At 41.9% G+C, this 20,128-nt stretch overlaps 1 protein-coding gene across 2 annotated transcripts in view; it reads left to right on the top strand.

Annotated features, from left to right (window-relative positions):
• The first annotated feature begins 567 nt into the window (after positions 1-567).
• Positions 568-20,128, top strand: part of PDE7B (phosphodiesterase 7B) — a 307,541-nt gene continuing 287,980 nt past the window's right edge. For both annotated transcript variants that reach the window (XM_019550216.1, XM_019550217.1), the window contains exon 1: positions 568-939. In XM_019550216.1, the coding sequence (XP_019405761.1) occupies positions 919-939 (21 nt within the window). In that variant the 5' untranslated portion in view covers positions 568-918. The remainder of the gene's footprint in view (positions 940-20,128) is intronic.

Genomic DNA, 20,128 nt, shown 5'->3' with positions numbered 1-20,128 from the left:
CAGAAGAAACACAGCTAGTGTCTCTGGGACAGCAGTGGTAGAAAATGGCCAGTATTCAGCACAGCCAATCCTAGCTATGAGAAAAAGGCATATTTACCAAGCTGAATCCCATCACTCTGGTTTTACGCTGATACCATGCCTCTGACCTGAGTAAAGTAACACCTGATTTACACCAGCTTGAGGAGAGAATAGAACTGAAATTTCCATCAGAGACTCTCTTTCACTGTGATATTATTCAGATATATTTAAGAACACACACAGAGATCCAACACAGGGACACACACAGACACACAGCTCTTTCCCTGTTTGGTCTGGATATTTTAAATCTTTCTGGTACGTCTGACTGTAAAATAATTCCAAGTTAGATCCAGAGCTGATAAAATATCATCGTGCTTTCTTTTTAAGGGGGACAGGCTGCCTAAAATCACTGCTGCATTCTTCCCATAGTAGTCCTTTAAAATTAATAGCACATGCAGAGGAAAAACTAAACCCTTTGACGTCACTCTTGAAACGAGGAAACATAAACAGAAAAGGCTCCACTCCAGTGAGCTGACAGTGCCGAAGCCGATTGGTCTGCTTTTCCTTGCCTGTGGCAGTTGACAGCACCTCCCAACCGTGCAGGGCCTTCTGCTTGCTAACACAGTCAGTCAGACTGCAGCAAGCTCAGCTGTATCTCAGCCCTTCACTGGCAGAAAAGTGTACTCTCTTCAAAAGAGTCTCTGATCATTTTTGCTTCTTGGGTTTTTTTTTTTATTTCTTTCAGTCGGTGATTTTTTTTTTCTCCAGTTGCTGTTACTTAATTCTATTCCTAATCCTGGATGCAGTTACTGGATTCTGCAGTACAAGTCTTCATGAACAAGCTGCACCGCTTAGAGATTTCACGGCATTCAAAGGTCACAGAACTGCCACTATGGTTAAATGTCTTGTTTAATGGTTGAGGTATGTACAGCAACTCTAAAAGAGGTCGTGTGATTATTTTTAAGGGGGAACTAAAATTGCAAAAAGGGGAAGAAGGGAGGTGTTACTTTAGAGAATTTAGAGAAAACATTTTTTATTGTTACTTGTTACTACAGCAACAAGCTTCTTATCTCCTCCCTTTTTTTTCTTTTTATTGAAACTAGCGGAACATTTTAACTCGTGTCAATGTAATCAGTTGCAGGCAAAAGAAAACTGAGGGTTCTGTTTTTGTATCACTGTATGATCCTACTGAGGAAAGTGAGATTGCTGTCCCAAGTCCTACATTTCAATGGCACAAGCAAAGACCTTGGACTTGGTTAGCTTAGTTGGATGAGGCAAAGGAAAGGAGGAACTCAATCCAATATCTGGGTTTTTTCTTTTTCTTTTTTTTGAGTTGGCTTGAGTTTAGAGCGGAAAAAGATGACTGGGAGCAAATATACTGAATAGGAAAGAATAGCAGCATAACTCTTTGCGACGATATGTTCCACATCGTTTTATTGCTACATGCTAAGTGTGTCTTAAATGGTTTGGATTTAGAAATGTGAAATTAAGATGAAGCCTGTGCAAAAATTTAGAAGGAGAATGCTAGAACAAAACTGCTTGCATTTTATCATCATCAGTTTTCTTGCAGCTCTTGCTAACTAATTAAAGTGGATTTTAATCAAGAACTAAACTAATGGCACTTTAATGACATATAGCTTCAATTCATCTTCAAGCTGTGACTTAACTTGAATGACTGTTGTAGCATTACAGTGAGCACTGTGTGCTGCAGGAAACACGAGTAACTGCTAACATAAAACTAACATTATTTTCAAGAGTGTGATTCTAGCATGCAAGAGGAGGAGCTACTTGCCAAGAGCCTGTGTATGTGTGTTTAAAAACATTCCTTTGCTAATTAAATCTAAAATACAGACTACCTATGCATTCCTTTGTCAGTTCATTGCTTGCTATCTTCAGGTTTTCCTAAGTTATCAAATGACAGATGATACATAGCCGTTTGAAAATGTTACTGTGCATATAAAACCGCCACAGTTTGACCACCTTTTTGTTAATTTTACAGAAAATGCACCTTTAAAATTATATTAAGGTTATGTGATGAGAGATATAACGTGAATGTACTCATACACTTCAAAGGGTTAAGAACAAATTAAATGTCTGAGGCTCAGATACAGCAACTTGAGGACTGCAAAAATATTAGCTCTGAAATGCAGGGGATGTGATATGTGCTGTGAATGGACAATTGCTATTCTGCAGTGCCTAGTGGGAAAACAAGGACTTTGTGTATTGCAAATGCTTAACTGCAGCTCCTCCATTTCCTTTGCTGTATCTTCACTGATGGCTGCAGGAACAAAGAGGGCTGTCATTTACAAATTTCTAAATGCCACATCTCTTTTAAGATGCTGAAGCATCCTCCGTTCCATATCAACCAGCAGCCCAAAGTTAAGCATTATTGGATGAACTGTATCCCTTCAAACCACCACCCTGTTCCTTCCTTCCTGCACCCCGAAAGCTGTACATGAAACTGTCAGCTTCAAAAACTAAATCCATTGTTTCGCTATGCTAAAAATGTAGCAGCGAGGAAGAAAAAGGGAGTGGGGAAGCTAGCAAAATGTATATTATAGAGCTAAGATCATCACTTTGATTGTGGTAGTCTGAGAATTACATAAGGAACAAAAAGTCTCAACTTTCTCAACTGTATGAAGAACACTGTTTTTCCAGAAAGCAGTGTGTAAGACAACAGTCTGCATTCATTTTATAAATGTAAATGATTTGGTTTTTCAAATCAGATTTTTCTTGTAGGTCTTCCTTTTTTTAAAAAAAAATGTGTAACTATCACCACATGTTGTGGCACTGTGTACACAGCAGAACTCATGACAGAACATGTAACATGTGTTCAAACTAAAGAGAGGACAAACTCTTTTTCACCCATACAAATCAAAGTCTAGTTTAGTTGACATGCTTTCTTTGAGCATTCACAATACACCAGTGAATGCAAAATGAAAATTTAATGCTAAACTTTCCTGTGACATATCGCAGTCATGTGCCAGCTTATTGCCCCAATAAATGATTGCCAAAAAGGGAGTAAAGCTTTGAAAGAGTTTCAGATCTTAGGATTTGTTGCTAATTATGAGTTTGACTGAATACAGTAGGGCGAGTTTTAGCTCTGATGCGTTCAATTGAGTTATAGCTGGTTGTACGAGGATTTCATTTGATCCACTGTGTCAAAAAAATTTTAAATGTGAAATTTTGAATTCTGTACTCTGGCATATAAAATACACCAAGCAGTAGCAGATACTTCCTGCCTATACCTATGTGCTTTCCCTGGTGAGGCACAGCTATCCATTTGCCCTTATCATCGCTCAGACTAGGTCACTGATGCAGACTGGCTTTTCCAGTGTCTTCAGTGATATTATGAAATACAGTGGAGACATACAGCAGTTTATGGTTCCTTTTCCCTTCCCCCTCTACTCTCATACTAATGTTTAAAACATACTTTAACAATAAACAATAAAAAACCTGATCTTCCGTGACATTTGTATGTAATTATCTTGTCATTTTTAGTCTTATGGGAAAAGCCTTTTTCTACTGGTAATTTCCTATACAACTAGATGTATAAAGTAGACCTATCTGAAATTAACCAACCCATTACCATCAAGAACCCAAAACCTTGAGCTTTTTTACTTGGCAATAAAGGATGTGTATGATCCATGCTGTCATGTAACCTGGCTCTATATAAATGGCCAGTAGATCCTGTAGGACTTGGGTAAGACTCAGGGAAAAATGAGGACTAGATGCCAAGTCATTTGGGGAAACAGGTAGCAGCTCACTCTGTATCTCAGCTCTTCTTTCTTTCCTTTGGGTTTCCATGGAAAACCTTCCATGTTCACCATAGAATGAGAGAGGAAGAGGGTGCTGGGATGCTCACATATTTGAGAAGAAAATGGATTCTTTTCACAAAGACATGATAGTTTTTTCCTGTGCAGTCGCAGGGAATTTTTATTTCAGAGTTGTCAGACAAGAATTAATAGAATCTTGCTTTGTGAGCTATGCATTTCATTCAATTTTTCTTCTTTCTCAGCCAGAGAAGAACAAAATTCTCTTTCCTGGGATATTGACAGAGACACTGTCTTCTCTGACACTAGCATCAGAGCACCGCTTACTATACATAGATGCATATAGCTATTCACTGCACCTGGACTAGGTTCATGTGGCTTTCTTTAAGCTGCCTAAAGGTGCAGACAGAAGTGAAGCTCCCTGCTGTAATTCAGGGCACTTTGCAGGAAGCCCCATGAGTTACAATGATCCCCTGGACCCAACAGAAGTTCACTGCTGGGTCCTGGGGGTTTGGGAATCCAGCTGCAGGCTTTGAGCATGCAGCTGGTTTCCTCTAGCAACACCTCTCCTCCCACCCAGCCCTGGCACTGTTTTCACAATGGGAGGGGGGAAAGGTGGCAAGGGAAGCTCCTTCTAGCCATTCCCCAGTTGGTACTGGGGAGGTTACAATCCACCCACCTCACTCTCCAGCACCGACTCAAAAACCCCCAGACTGAACTCCCTTCACTCCCTTTCCCTATTCTCATTCTGAAAACAGTGCCAGGATGGAGAGGCGGTGCAGACAGAAGTTACTGAAGCTGCTCTGTTTTAGCACATCTTCATCTAAACCCTCATGCAATGAGTTCAGATTTTCACAGGTTCAGGCCCTTTTAAAGTGCTCTGCAGCCATGCACTTCTGTCTGGTCATGGCTGTACACCTTCCCATAGTAACTGAGGATGGGGCAGGAGTGGGTGGGATCATTTGAGTGGGGGCTAGCGGGTCTATGAGAGGGGCATTTTTGGGATCAGATGGGCTGGTAGTTCTGTGGGGTGGGACGTTGCCCACTTAGGCGTGTCAGGGAACTAAAAATAGCCCAGTCAGGTTCGGGGTGGGGGGGGGAATAATGCAGCCCCAGAGCTGGAGAAAGCAGCTGAGCTTTTCCAGCCCCTGGGCTGCACTATCAACACGTGCAGGTATTCACCCAATCTCAAACTGACTTAGCACACCTCGTCAAGTGAACTTATTTAAATCAGGCATGCCATTTTTTGGATTATTTAAGATCTCTGAATACCTACATCATTAGCAGAGATCCTGGTTTTCTCTGTTTAAAAATAAAAAATCCTGATTTTTTAAAAAAATTACAAATTCTCTAAGTAAAACCCCCCAAATCTGGGTTTTTCAGTGATTAAAATGAAACACCACTGCGTATATAGCTATCAGTTGAACACAATGTTTTATTGATATATTTACAATTTTAAAGCAATTTGGAAGCCTACCAGTACCTCAATCACTATAATAAAAAAATTTCTAAATACTTATACATTTTGGCATTTGATTTGAGGGTTTTAATCATGGAAAATCAGAGCTCTTCCCGTCCCCTTCAATCACCAGGATGTGGATCCAGCAGCAGCTGTCCCCAAACCCCACCATTCTGTAGCACTGAGCAGCCCTGATATGCCAGTTTCCTGCTCATGCCATAGCCCCTCACTCCTGACACAGCCCCCCAGCCTTGCTGGTGCCCCTCACCCTTCACCCCCCCCCCCGGTCCTGCTGGTGCCCCTCACTCCCAACCCACAGCTCCCTGGGTCCTGCCAGTGACCCTCACTCCCCACCCACAGCCCCTTTTGGCCCTGCTGGAGCCCTTCACTTACCACCTACAGCCCTGTGGCCCTGATGGTGCCTGTCACTCCCCAACCACAGCCCCCTGCCTTCCCAGGCCTGCCAGAGGGGGCCCCAAGCTGCCAGCTGTAGGGACCAGGGACCCAGGTCCAGAGCCCCTGTCCCCCCAGCAGCTCCCAAGCCCCAGCTGCCACCCACAGGGAGTGGCAGCTCCTGCAGTGGAGTAGGGTGTGGAGCCCAGCTCCCCCTCCCCCATGGGGGTACATCTGTAGCAAAGTACATGGTGGAGGATGACGGCTGCCTACTGTATGCTCAGGGCTCCCTGCACTGCTGCCCTTCCCCCAGGGCCTCCACAGTCCAGTGGGCAAGATCTGGCACAGCACTGCAGAGAAGGACTAGGTGGGGAAGTTTGATGCCACCTCCACAAGCTCTGCACTGCAAAGGCAGGTGCCTCTGACTGCCCAGCAGTAGTGAGGGGCACAGCTCTGTGCCACCACCCCTGCTGCTGCCATGCGGGTAGTGGGCGCTTCACCAGGGTGGCACAAGGCTTGTGGCACTGACACTGAGCTTCCCCACCCCACTCTGCACTGCCACACTGGGTCCCACCCACTGGGATGGGGAGACCCTGGGGGGAGGGCAGCAGGGCAGGAAGCCTGAGCCTTCAGTGAGCAGCCTACATCCACCCCCACCCCACGCACAAATCTGGAGGGCACGTGGCCCCCATTCCCCACCCCCCAGGAGGGCATGCACTGGTGAGGAGCCATCCCCACTTCCTCTGCCTGGACAAGCTGCCTGCGCCTCCATCATGCTCCCCACCAGGGCCCTGCAGCCGTACATTCCAGCCCCAGGCCCCACGCACTGCCCCAGCTGGCCAGCAGCCCCAGCTCTGGCCAGCTCCCTCCCTCCCTCACTATGGGAGCCTCAATTCCCCACCCATCAGACCTATCTGCAGGGAGTCACCCTCCAAGCTGCCTAGCAGCCATGTGCCTAGTACACATGCACATGGCGCTCCCTACCTGACCAGTCTCCTCCCACTCCCCCCAGCTCCTTATAGGATGCAACTTTTCCAGCATGCAAGAGGAAATCCATTGTTTCCCTCATTTTTATCCTTTAAAGGAGAAAATCTGGGTTTTTCTCCTTAAAATGAGAAAATCTAGGTTTTACTGCATTTTTCCATGGCAAACAGAAAACCTGGATCCCTGATCATTAGGCATTCAGATTAACCTAACCCTGGTTAAGTTGATCTAAATGTAATGCCTGTACATAGCCTGTGACACTTTGAAAAGGGCAAAACTTGAAGGAAGTCATTACTTCAACTTGGGAGAGTCTGTGGGAATAGCTAGGCACAATTTCGCCATTCTGAGGGCAGGTAACCTGCACCTGCAGGCCAAGAGGAGTCTACAGCAATACAATATATATTAGCTAGCTCTAGCCACTACTCAGGAACAAAACCTAATTGGGCCTAACCTTATATACCTTAGCCAAAGAACCAGGAGACAGGGAAGAAATCTTTAGGTGCATACAGCAACATTATACAAAACCAAGGTTCATCATTCCAGTGCTAAAGCACTACAGCAGCTGTATTGCAATTTTTTTTTTTTTTGCTGTTGATTACGCAGCCTCTAAGGGATTCGGAAAGAAGTATTTTCAGCAGTTGAAGGTGTAGCACTTTTCTTCTAAATGATGTAAAAAGTATGATTTACTGTGCAAACTATACTTTCAGGCCATCACCGCAGTTAGCATCATGTGTAGGGGTAAATATTACACCCAGGGAATTACTTGATTTTGGTTCAAGGATTAGATTTGGCCCAATCTGTTGAATATATCCTTGTTGGTGCAATAACAGTGTTCATCTCTAATGTCCTGATCTGATCATCATTAATAACCTAGAATCGTAACAGTGGCATGATAGAGATCTATCAATCCAAAAGAAGCTTAAAGCTGAGGCATTCAACATAATTATTCCACACTTTGGTAATATTGTTGAGGTGGCTGAGTTGATTACGGAAATCAAAATTGATCATTTACATAGGATGTGCTGAATAGAGTCTTTTTCACTCATCAAGTTCAAAGTGATTAAGCCTTATGACTCCATTTTACATATGCAGGAACTGGGACACAGAAAGACCTAATCCCAAATTTTCAGAAGTATCTTCTAATATTTGGTGCTTTTCTTTTTGTGTGTCCACCTTAAGGTAATTTATATCTAGGCAATTGCAAAGAGACAGCCACAGACTGAGGCACTGGTATGAATTAGATGCTGAATATCTTGCCCCTGGTTCTACAGTCAGAAACTGAACCCAGGCCCTTGCCACACTTTACACTTAAGATGTGATTACCTGGTTAATCCTGTGTTAAATTGTAACCTGGCCATATGTTAAACCAATAAAGTGTCATAAGACAAGGGAATAAGCCATAAAGTAATTTCACAAAAATATGTGTAATAACTTTGTGAGTTGTTCCTATCACACCACTAATAACTGGCCATAGCCAGTTGCGCCCTGTGGCTGGGAGCCCAGATCAACTGATAAGCCTCCCAGCTTTGGGTGACCCCCATGCACTCCTAGAGCTGGGAGCTCCATCAACTGATCCAGGCTCCTAGCTGGGGGCACTACATGCCAAGAAGGCTCCCCCTGTACCAGCATGGGTGACTGGTGCCTCCTGCATCGGGGGACACATGCCCCACAACGGCCAGTCAGCAACTGGGAGGATCCCCCCCATGGCCGATCACACTGACCAGGAAGCACGAGTGGGGCAGCCAGAAGTGCCAGCGGGGCTCCTGAAAGTGTCAGAAGTTCCAGTGGTGCTTTTCCTAGCACCCCCAGTCCCCAGCCAGCACTCACAGAGGGGGCACCAGTACTCCTGCCTGCCCCCACCCTGCCCATCACCTAAGCAGGGGGCACTGGCTGGGAGATGGTGCTCCAGCATTCTCACAGAGTGAGTGTGCACCCCCATGCACCCCCTATGCATCGCCACTGGGTAATCCCACAATCACGCTTCCTGCCATGCATGTATGGCATGGCAGGCATAGGTGGTGAAAGGCCAGGGCTAACATGGCTTATTCCCCCCCAAACTGGGCCACTGACAGTGGCTCTAGCACCACCACCATGCCCCACCATCACAGCACCACACCCAGCATCCCCGCCAGATGCTCCTCTCTCACTGTACGTACAGCACTAATAACTCTAACTAAACTCAGTTGCTCTTGGTGTTTGGTCCCAGTATAATTAATTCAGACTACTATCTCAATGGATTTCTAATATGAGCTAAGTAGGGGGCGCTGCGAGTGTGGGCAGCTCTATGCAGCCTCCACTTTCCCCCCTTCCCCCCTGCCACATGCACTCCGCGCTGCTCCTGAATGCCCTGTGCGCTCTGGCACCTTCCGAGCACATTGTAGCCACCCGCGTTGCAGGCAGGGAGAGGTGGGAGATGTAAAGGGGTGAGGCGTGGGAAGTACCATACTGGGTTAAACCAATTGTCCATCTAGCTATCTCTGACTGGCAGAAGTAGATGATAAAGAGGCAGAGCATCGAACTGGATATCTCTAGAGTGATCTACCCCGTATTCCTGGCATCCACCATTTATTGGGTTAGAGATTGCAGAGGAAACATCTCCAACCATCTGTCCATCTGTTCAACAGCCATTAATAGCTCTGCCATCCATGAATGTATCCAGTTCATTTTGACAAAGCCTCCTTCCTAAGAGTTTTTATATTAAATTGTATTTTCCTGTGCCACAATGTAAATTATTTTGTGTATTATGAAATTTTATTTGAATTCTTTTGTTTTTTCTATTTCCAGCTTATGATATAAAAATATTAATACACCAAATCCAACAGATTATCTATTCCCAACATGAAAGTGGCTATATAATTCAGCAGGTTCATGGTGGGCATTCAGGGAGCTCAGAGCTCACAAGTGAGCATTGGTCTATATCCTAAATGACTCAGCTATTGTACTGACATCCTCAAAACAGAGCCAAATCCAGATCTGGTATGAGGATACCCAATTCAGCTAAAGTCAGACTTATGTAACAAAATTGTAGAGTGAAAAATTCCACAAAAATCTATGACAATCCTTGAAGACTTTTGACTTGATTATCTGTATGATTTTCTTTCCATGCCACACACACACATTTTTAATAGGTGAACTCCTGTCCCTAACTCTGGAGTTTCAAAATCTCAGTAACATTTTTTTCTTAGGACATGAGTAATCTATTAAAATGATGTGTTATTACATAGGAATTGAACTGATTAAAATAAACTTGCAAAAGGAATGAATAGTATGGGCCAAATCTTATATCCTTATTCCATCTTTTCTGTTAGAGTAAGAATGGAGAAGGCTTAGGGTTAAGCTTTTTTACTTACCTACCAAAGAGTAGCCCATATAGGTCCAGTAGAGGATGGCATTCTGAACAGCATTAATATTTGCTTCCTGGCTGCCAAATTTCCAGACACATGCAGAGTCCCATGGATCAGATGATGTGGCTCTGCACACTAGGGCTAGGGACAGACATTACACATAAACTGGTTTAAGTGATCAGAAACTGATTTAAACCTGTAACAGAACAGATGTTCAGTGCACATAAACCAGTTTGAGAATGGATGAAACTGGTTTGGGATAAACCTGGTTGAATGTATCAGACTTAACTGATTTGGCTCAAACTGGTTTATGCAATGTCTGTCCCAAACCCTTTCTGGTTTAAGGTAAACCAGACAACCCTAGCATCCCAGCATGCTCTCTGGGCTGTCTGGGGCTCTCTGCTCCACAGCAAGGCTGGTTCTTTCCCTCTGCTTCCTAGATGGAGCTCCACAGACTGCAGGCTGCTTCTCCCCCTCCCCTCACTACTCCCTGCTAAGCCCTCTGCCTTGCTGGGGATGTGTCTGTGTGTTAGCTAGCAGACCACATGCTGGCTACAGTCTGTGCTGAATCAACAGATAGAATCAACAGGCAGAATCAACCCCCAGAGAAGACCAGGAGCAATGAATACAAACTCCTGGAAGATTGCTTCAGGTTCAATTCCAGGAAAAACTCCTTCACAGTCAGGGTGTTCAGGCTGTGGAATAAGCTTCCTCCAGTGGTGGTGGAGTCACCCTGGAAATCTTCAAAAGGAGACCGGAAAGTTACCTCACTCGGGTCACTTGACCACAGTTGTCTTTTCCTGTCTAGTGCAGGAGGACTGGACTCGATGATCTACAAGGTCCCTTCCAGCCCCTAACAATCTATGAACAAGTAGCTGGTAATGTCCCTCTGTTGTTTTCTTAATTGGGTGATAAACACTGTTATCAATTCCCTGCTGGACTAATCAGAGTTCCTGCTGGTCCCCCTCAGCTCCATTCTGTGGAAGAGAAGGGAGGGCTGCTCTAGCACCCCCTGGCTTCTAGCCTGAGTCACTGCAGTCATCTGCCTGCATTTCTGGGATGTCTGTCTGGTTACAAAACTGATTTAGCCTAGCCAAATTAGACTAACCTGCAAAGTCTGAATCAATTCAGGCTCAGGCTCAGGCTTTTGAATGTCTGTCCCTAGCCTAGGTTACTGGGGCTGGTGCATGGGGTCAATCCATGGCCAGATTGATATGCAGGTTTGGGCCAGTGCATGGCCAGATCTCTGTGCTGGATAGGGCCAGCATGCTGCTGGATCCAGCATAGGAGATTGCAGTGGCAAGAGACTGAGCCAGCTCAAGGAATCTGGTTGACACAGGGTCAGGACAGTGCATGAACAAATCTGCACATGCATTCATGTGCCAACCCTGCACGTGGGGTCCAGCCTTCAAACCTGCCTCAAGCCACTCATCCAGCCCACGAGGCTAGGAGGTTGAGCATCAGTTATCTAGATAGACAGATTAAACAACCAAAGTTGTTTGGGCAGATCAATAGAAGTGGCAACCTTCCTCAAAGTTGTTTGGACAGATCAATAGAAGTGGCAACCTTCCTAGATCAGCATCATCTATACAAATGACATTGAAGCACTAGCATGTGGGATTTGAATCTCCAAATACAAGTGGCAAGGATTCTATTAATTTCTGAGTATCCAACCCAAGGAAAGAAGGGTGGAGATTTCTAAAGGTTGTGTATTAAGGATGGAAGCACATTTCCATGAGATCACTATGCAGAGTGGGCAGCTCCATGTCTCAGAGCTAAAGGATCCTCAGAGGATCCCAAGAACAGTATCTCCTAGATATTTCCACAGCAGATTTTTAGGATCTGTTAGAGATTCAGGGGGCAGCACAAGTTTTTTGAGCTCTTGGCACAGAGCCCTGTCACTGTCATTGTATATAGAAACTTTCTTTCTGACTGTTTTTCTTTGGACTTGCCTTTTACACTTGTCTCTATATCTGTGAGACAGGCAGAGTAGAATGCAAGTACGTAGGGAGACTGAGTACCCAGATTGACAGGAAGACAAGAAATAGGATGAATAAACTCCCCTTGGAGATGGGATCCTGGCTTCTCTATGTTCCATGAGTCATCTAGCATACTTTGGGCCTTGTGATTACTAATAAATATGTCTTGTAAAGAGACTATCATGCCTCTTTCTGCTTTATACTATGGGCCAGGGCTTAGCTCATTATTATTTATTCATAGGCATTTCTCTTTTACTCATTGCCATAATTTCTAAGCATCTATTAATAATGTTCAAGTAGCAATAAAACCTCCATCATAAATTTAAATAATCTTAGTCTCTAGTTTAGCTATGTGGTCACTGGGGGGCTATATGTAAGTCAAGAAAACAGCTGCAAAAACTGATTGTGTAAGACTGAGGAGCTCACGGTGCATCAAAAAAGGAGAAGAGATAGCTGTGGTGTGGGAGTTTCTATGTACCCAGTCATGGAGAAATGAGGGAGCACACTTCTACTCTTAGCTAAGGAATTACACTTGTAATGAAAATCCCATCTCCCCATCCTACACCTCTTCAGCTAACTAATTGCAGTGTTTGTAAATGGGCTTTTAATACTGAAGTAGGCAAAATACAACAAAATATAATTCAGGGAGAAAGCTTATATACCGAGGGAGGGGTGTGTTGTATTGCCTTTCCATTGCTGAATGCTATTATTCAAAAAAGTTTTTTAAAAATCTTAGAATATTTTTTCTCATCTTCCAAAATCACCTCTTGGAAATATGAAACTAAATGTATGTCTTAATTACTATGCTTAAGTGCCCACATGCTTTCTTACCGTAGGACTTCTGGTTCCATCTTAAAACCAAGAAGTAAACTATTTTTAACAAAATAAATAAAAATTAATAAATACATTGGCCAAATTTTCAGATGATGGAAACTGATCTGGGCCTACTGAGATTATAGAATTCTGCTAGTTCACATCACATACTGACAATAAAAAATATAACATTTTTCCTCCTCTTTTCCTAGGTAGGTCAAATGTTAAGCCCTACAACCTTCAGCAGCACCTATACGTAGCGCATTGGCTAGGAGAGCAATCAGCAACGTTTTCCGGTGGCAGGCCAGACTAATCCAGTTTGGGTCCAACCTGGTTGTTGCTTCTCTCCAGCACTTCTTCCTGCCTAGCCACAGTGCAGCACAGGCAAAGCCCCTTGCCACTGAATTCTGCAACCTGGATCCAGTGGCCCCGTGCCCAACAGTTCTGGGCCTAATACAATCCCGGTATTAGGATACTCACATAGGATGCTCCAATTCAGACAGTGGGCAGTGGGATCTGGATCTCTTACAACCAAGCAGTTGAATGACAAGACTATTGGCTTGCCTTGGGTCTTTTTCCTGTGCGCCTTCAGGAATTCCATCTGGGATATGAGAAATTTCCCAGTGAAACTTTTGTCAAAATAGAGCATTTTTTCACTAAAAGTTTGGTTTTGATGAATTGGCATTCTCAGACAAAAACTGTTTTGACAAATTCTTGGCCAGCCCTACAAAGCACTAAATGACTCCAATTGTTCTCTTGGGCTCTCCTGGGTGCTGGCCAGTGTTTGAAAATCTAGCCACTTCATTTAAGTGCCTAAGGGGGGAGCTGAACTCTGTTGAAAATCTGGTTCTAGTTGTGGGTGTTGAGCATTTTGCAAAGTTTGTCCTTAGAAGTTTCCTCTGAGACCCTGAAGATTCAGTACTGATCCAAAAAAATTAGGACAGAACTCTTCTTCCGAGCATGAATAGAAGGATTATATAGGTTTCATTGATCCCTTCCACCATTATATACTGCAGGATAGAGAATCTGATTTCATGAACTCCAGAATTCCCAACACTTCTGTTAGTAGCAGCAACTTGTTTTTTCTCTTGAGGATAAATGAAAATAAAAATAAAGTTATCTTGTTATTTTTAACAACTTTCAATTTTAAAGTGTGGGGTTTTTTTTTCCAGTATGGATATGTTCTTTGAGAAATCTTGACTCTACTTGCTTTCTCAGTTTGCTGCTCAGTTGCTTTAAGTTCAGACATCTTTTCAGTGGTTGCAGTGTTTTCATCTGTAAGTAAAACCATGGTTTTAAGAAAGAAGTTTTGAACTCATCAAACATGCTTTTATTTTTCTGTCATTGTGTACCCCAAAATCTATATTTTGAGTGCCTATCCAGACCAAGAAAAAGTTCCTCTTTTTAATGTTTTACAATCCTAGAATAGATAGGCCAGACTGCAGTTTTAACATGAGGGGAAGTAGGATTTATCTGGACTAGCTACCTCATATTAAAAAGCTCAAATGTAGCCTTTCTGTACTAGGATTTTAAAACAAGAAAGCTTAAATGTTTTAAAACTTGCTAGATTTAACTTTTTAGGTAACATTTTAAAATAATCTCTTCTGCTTTCAGTAGTTTCTGTTGTTTTCTAAGTAACTGTTAGCAAAAGCTATCAAATTTCACAACACGGTACAGCAAAAAGCAGTTTAGTATCAATCTGTTTTGGATATGTGCCTATTTTGTGACAATAATTTACAAAAATAACCCAAATAAAACCAAAATACTTCAATATGGGCTTGCACTTACCATGAAGGAAAGAACCAGGGCTAGCTTTAAAAGAGAATTTCTCCTTTCTCTTTTTCCCCTTCCCCTCTTTTACTCTGGTTTGAATGCTTCTCTAAAAATTGTTTTTGCTCCACTGATTTATAGGTTTTGGCATGGGAGTTACTGCTGTTTCTCAAAGCAGCGAACAGAAAATTAGTCACGATGTGATGTTAACAACTTTCTTCGTTACCTAAATGTTTTACACTTTATTAAGTGCAACACAAGCTGACCTAATGCCTTTGAACAAAGCATACAGTCTTGTATGCATTGCAAATATACAGCTCAGTAATTAATATAGAAAAACACCATAAAAACACTAACTGTAGTAAACTGGACCCAAATTCTGTGAAAGAGTGTTTAATTCTGTATTACTCAGGTGCAGCAGACAGGTAGATTCTCTGTCGCCTTCATTTAAGTTTTAAACCTGGATGTTTTTAATACAGAACATTAGAATGCCAGCACTGTATTAGCTGTGGCCATTATTTTCACTTTAAATAAGTAGATTTTATGTTCCCCTCAAGTTCACTATGCCAGAGAGGTACATGCTGCCAGTAAGTAATGGCATGTGGACAATGGCATGAGGGAAGCTGGAGTTTTTGGTATTTGAGGTAGTGGACACTTGCATTTTTAGGTTTAATCTATTTACTAGATATTTATGCCAAAATTGTCAGCAGTGCTGTAGTTAACAATATTGTTAATTAAGCTATCTTTACTATGTTTCAGAGTCAATAACTGTGGATAACACATATGGCTTTTTAGAAGAAAGTTCCTCCTTCCTCACTAATTTCTTCACAATGTTCAGTTAGTCTACCTGGAGTAGAGTGGAAGTCATTAGAAAAACCTTCTACTTTATAAAATATGACTAAATAAATCATGACAGCATCCATGCTAAAAGAACTATAAAATGGCTTTAGATCTTTCTAAAATGTAGGAACTATTTTCATTACTTGTGCAGTGGAGGTCCTCATTTTAAAAGGGAGGGGTGTATTTTGAAAGGTGGAGACATGAGGGTGTGCTCACATTTCTTTCAATATTTTTAAACCAATCTTTCTATAAATTAAATGGAGTATCTAGAGATTAAATGGTAGTACAATATGGTTTTATTGGTACTTGTTCAGGTGACCTACACAAAACAGCCATAGTGAAGCACAGAATCATAGAAAGTTAGGGTTGGAAGGGACTTTAGGAGATCATCTAGTTCAAACCCCACTTCCTTCCCCTACCCCCCTGCTCAAAGCAGGACCATCCTTAGCTATATCATCCCACCCAAGCAAGGCTTAAAAACATTGAATATAAATCATGTCTTTAAAACTTCCGACAATGGAGACTCCACCACCTCTTTGGGTAACCTGTTCGTGTTTTTTTTAATCCAGATCATTGTAAGTTTTCTAGCAGCAATGGAGTGTGCATGTTTGCCTTTGTATGTACAATAAGCTATCAGTAGTTATGTTTGTACGGTCTGTTTGTACAGAACTGCAGCCATCTATGTTGTGCAACATAGCAACTATTTAATATTGTATAGCAAAATCATATGGTTTAGATAGCAAAGTTAATACTGGGTGCATCTACATGTGCCCCTGACTGCGCAGTTGGTACTGCACAGTCCCAGTGGCACACAGGTTGTTTTCAACCCTAATCTACTACACAGTAATGGCAGCATCATGGTTAGTGCCCACCAATGCTGCGTCACTATGGCTCGTTGTATGGTGACATAGCATCTTGTGTAGATGCTCCCATTGTGTTCAGAATATTGCTTTAACAAGTTGTGAAATATCTAGTTGATTAGAAACTCACTTAAGTTCTCAACCAACAGGGAATTGTTCTTTAATGATGCCTGACAATAAATGATTTTAGGTGACTGAACTGTAGAAATAGAAATGCTTGGGTTTCCCTGCTGAATTGTTCTTCTTAAGGTCTTTTATTCCTTTGATGTTTAACGGTTGTTGTCTTAAGGACTAATGTTGTTGTTTCCAAGGGCTCATTCATTTTAGGTGTTTCAGTTTTGGGGGAACTCAGTTTGAAACAACTGAATTCTGACTTCTCAGAAGTGTCAAACATAAGCAGCTTTTGTTGACTTCCACTGGATTTGTGGGGTCCTCAGTATTTTTGAAAATTGAACCAAAAATGTATCAAAACAGCTATCAAAAATCTGAAACACGCAAAATGATTAGACCTTATTTGAAAATTTTGGACTAAGTTTTCTTGCTCTTTAATATGAAAGACAATTTGTTATACCTTCAATATTCAAAAAAACAGGCAAGCAAACAAAAGCTTAGCAGCTATTTTTCCTGCAGTGGAGAGGCAAACTCATCTTCTGCTTGTCTTCTATCCTTATTGAGAAGGTCTGGCAGCAGCATCATGTAGTAGCCATTCTGTAAGCATCATTGGTATATAGTATGCAGCCATCTTCTAAAGGATAACACACTCTTCAAAAGCATATGTGCTTTTATTTTTAAGCTATTGGGCTCTCCTCAAAGCCGTATTTCCTCTTTTCTTCTTCATGCTACATTGATGGTACCTCCTGGGGTTTTTTAACAGCTTTCAGTTTCATTTCTTGGCTTTTCTTTTTTAATTTTCTCTCGCTCCAAATCAGAAAGTTTAAATAAAATTAGGGGTTCTTTTTCATGTTTGGGGTAAACCTCAGTTTTTCCAAAACTGCAGTCCTAAACAGTATAGGCATACATAAGTCACTGTAAAAGTCATGTGCTCTTTGCCAACCTAACACAACTATTTGTATTGTAAGATATGAGGGGAAAATGCTGCTGTTCATCAAAAATGTAATAATAAAGGTATTTACCCTAAAAAGTGGCAAGCATTTACTCTAGAAACTTTTCCCCATGGTGAAAGCTGTGGGGAGAAGGTACATTTAAGGCAAATGAACAGTATAATCAGGTACGTAGCTGCAGGGTTAATGTGTGATAGCCTGCCTGCTCAGGGGCACAGGACCCACTGATGGGGATGACTGTCTGACTCAGAAAAAGTTAAAAACTCCCAAGGAGGGGAGCTGATGGAGAGAGGGAAGGCTACAGTGCTGAGGCAGGAGCACAGAGCTGGGGTTGCCCTCTTAAGGTGCAAGAAAAGACCACAGGTTTTGAGTTAACCTTTTGAGTTAATGTTTTGTGGTTGTATATTTGTTTATTTTGTTATTAATGTTATTTCCTGTGGAGAGAAGTGTGCCCCAGGGAAAACAGAAGCTGAGTGACAACCTGCTACAAACAGCAACAAACATTAAGACATTATTTTAATAGTCACCATACACGGGAAATAATAAATGACTCCATAAGATTTTCACCTGAAGCATTAATAATACTTTAGAGAGAATGATTAGATAATCCCCTTTTAGATAATCCCAAAATAATCCGAGTAGGAAAGCTGAAGTAAGGTATATCAATGCCAGATTCAGGATAGCGGAATTCAGAATTATGTCCCCTAACTCTCAGACCACTGGATCATGTTGCCTTCTGAGTATAGGTTAAAAATGAATAAAGGCTCCAGCATCTTCTGTTTCATGCTTTTGGACATAAAGGAGACATACCTGACTGATGCTTTTTTGACAAGCTGTCCTGATGCTTCTGATGCTAAATAGGAAAGATTTACACAGCATGTGAGGAAATAATAATGGAAGGTAAAAGTTGCAATAAATACTTTGAAGAGGACTGTATTGTTAGAATTGGTGGTGTAGCAATGTGGCCAGGTGCCTGGGGCAACTGCCACACATAGAGGCAGTGGTGACTTTCAGTTGCTGTTGCTGCCAGTGAAATTGTGTGGCTGCAGCAGCAGTGGTTTTGTTCTAAGCCGGTGTCCAAGAATACGTTACCAGGATAATCCCTCTAAGTTACAGTACTGGTTAAAATTAACATCGTTAGAGTTTCTTTCTTGTACTGATAACTAGCCAAAAAAGGGTATAATTCAAAAGAAAGTACAATCTGTAATTTTCCAAGCTTGGGAGGCTCCAATAAGAGGCTACCTTTCCTAATTTTGAACAAAGCATTACAGGAGTTAACTTTATCATCCCCAGATAGGTCAGGTAGGAGGAAAACATTTTTTTGCTGTTATTGTGAATCAGCAAGAATATTTATGCATGTGCTTGATATTTCAGTGGAAAAGGAAAAGACACAGAAGTGGTCTCAGGCACTGGGAACTAAATAAGAAATTGGTATTAGACTCAGAATAATATCAAATGAAATGTGAAGCCAAGGAAAAATTGCTGTATAGAGCTGAAAGATTATCTAAGACTATTACTCCATATTATGTAGTTGTGTTGGGACATTTTTGACATTTGAAAATGTCTTCAGTATGTTGCATTTATCTATATATTCTGAGTAATTTACATTATCTATTCCCCAGAGACTTAGACCAAAGGAAAATATGGAGAATTAAACTTGCATGTGATGATTACAGCTTATGCTTAGGCTGGTGTCTGAATTTCAGAAATTGTCCTGCCCATGTGAATGATTTTTTGCTTACAGCCAGTTGCTGAGGACTGGGGAATTCTATTTTGAGAAGTCATATGTTTTGCAGCCCAGGATTTCTAAATTAAGAGAAAAAATTAAGTATAATATTTAGTTACTTTATGTATTGCAATCTGACTATTTGGGCCCCAGAATGGAAGACAGGAACATATGCGTAGGGAGGGACCAGGTCATCAAGTTCAGTTCCTTGTAATCACAGGCAAATATGAAACAAACATGTGCTCACTCTGATTTCTACTGCACACCACAGCAGCAAACCACCTGATTTACAAAAAAAACCAAGCAAACCCCCAATATTCTTGAAACTTTGGGCATGATGTTGTCAGGTGACAGATGTTTTTGGGTGACACAGTCACTACGGAAATTTGGCCAGTCTGTGAAATAAATATTTTCTCTTGAAAAACTTGGTTTTTGGTGATTTGTAAAAACTACTCTCAAATGGAAGACAAGTAGAATCATTTCAAGTATCTTTTTATGGTCTAAATGTGGAATAAAGCTAGGCAATCAGGCCATCTGCCAGAGGCACATAAGGAACGTAAACTGTAGTGTAACCCAGTCCTGATGGGGATTCTGTAATGAAGGAAAAGATTTTATTCTGGTAGTACCATTAAGCAATGCCATTTTAACTTGGCATCAGGATTTTATAGCCATCCCATAGCAGAGACTGATGGAGAATGTGCTAATTCAGTCAATCCTGCAGCTATACTGGTTTTCACCCCTTTCCTAGCAAGCACTTTCCATTTCCAAGGCTGCAATGGCTTCAGAATAGAATGCAAAACACCACAATCTTCCCCCGGAAAAGTGTTTTTCCACCCCAAATCCCTGTTTTCTGGTTTGTGTTGTCAGAAACACAGCATGAATCTTCCCTGTATAAATGTGTGCCCGTGTGTGGAGACTGAGAAAATGACTTCCTCTATATGCAGGTAGATTAAGTGTCTATAATAATGTACCATCATTCTAAAATTTGTTTGTATGTTCATACATGCAGACTTACAGAATAATTTGTGACATATTTACCAATCTTGAATCTATAATAGAATCATAGAATCAATGAGTGGGAAGGGACCTGGACAGATCATCGAGTCCG

Source organism: Crocodylus porosus, unplaced genomic scaffold (assembly GCF_001723895.1).
Source record: "Crocodylus porosus isolate Cpor-Errol unplaced genomic scaffold, CroPor_comp1, whole genome shotgun sequence".
NCBI classification, from domain to species: Eukaryota; Metazoa; Chordata; order Crocodylia; family Crocodylidae; genus Crocodylus; species Crocodylus porosus.
The sequence above is the reverse complement of the archived record's forward strand: the minus strand, read 5'-3'. Positions and strand labels throughout refer to the sequence as shown.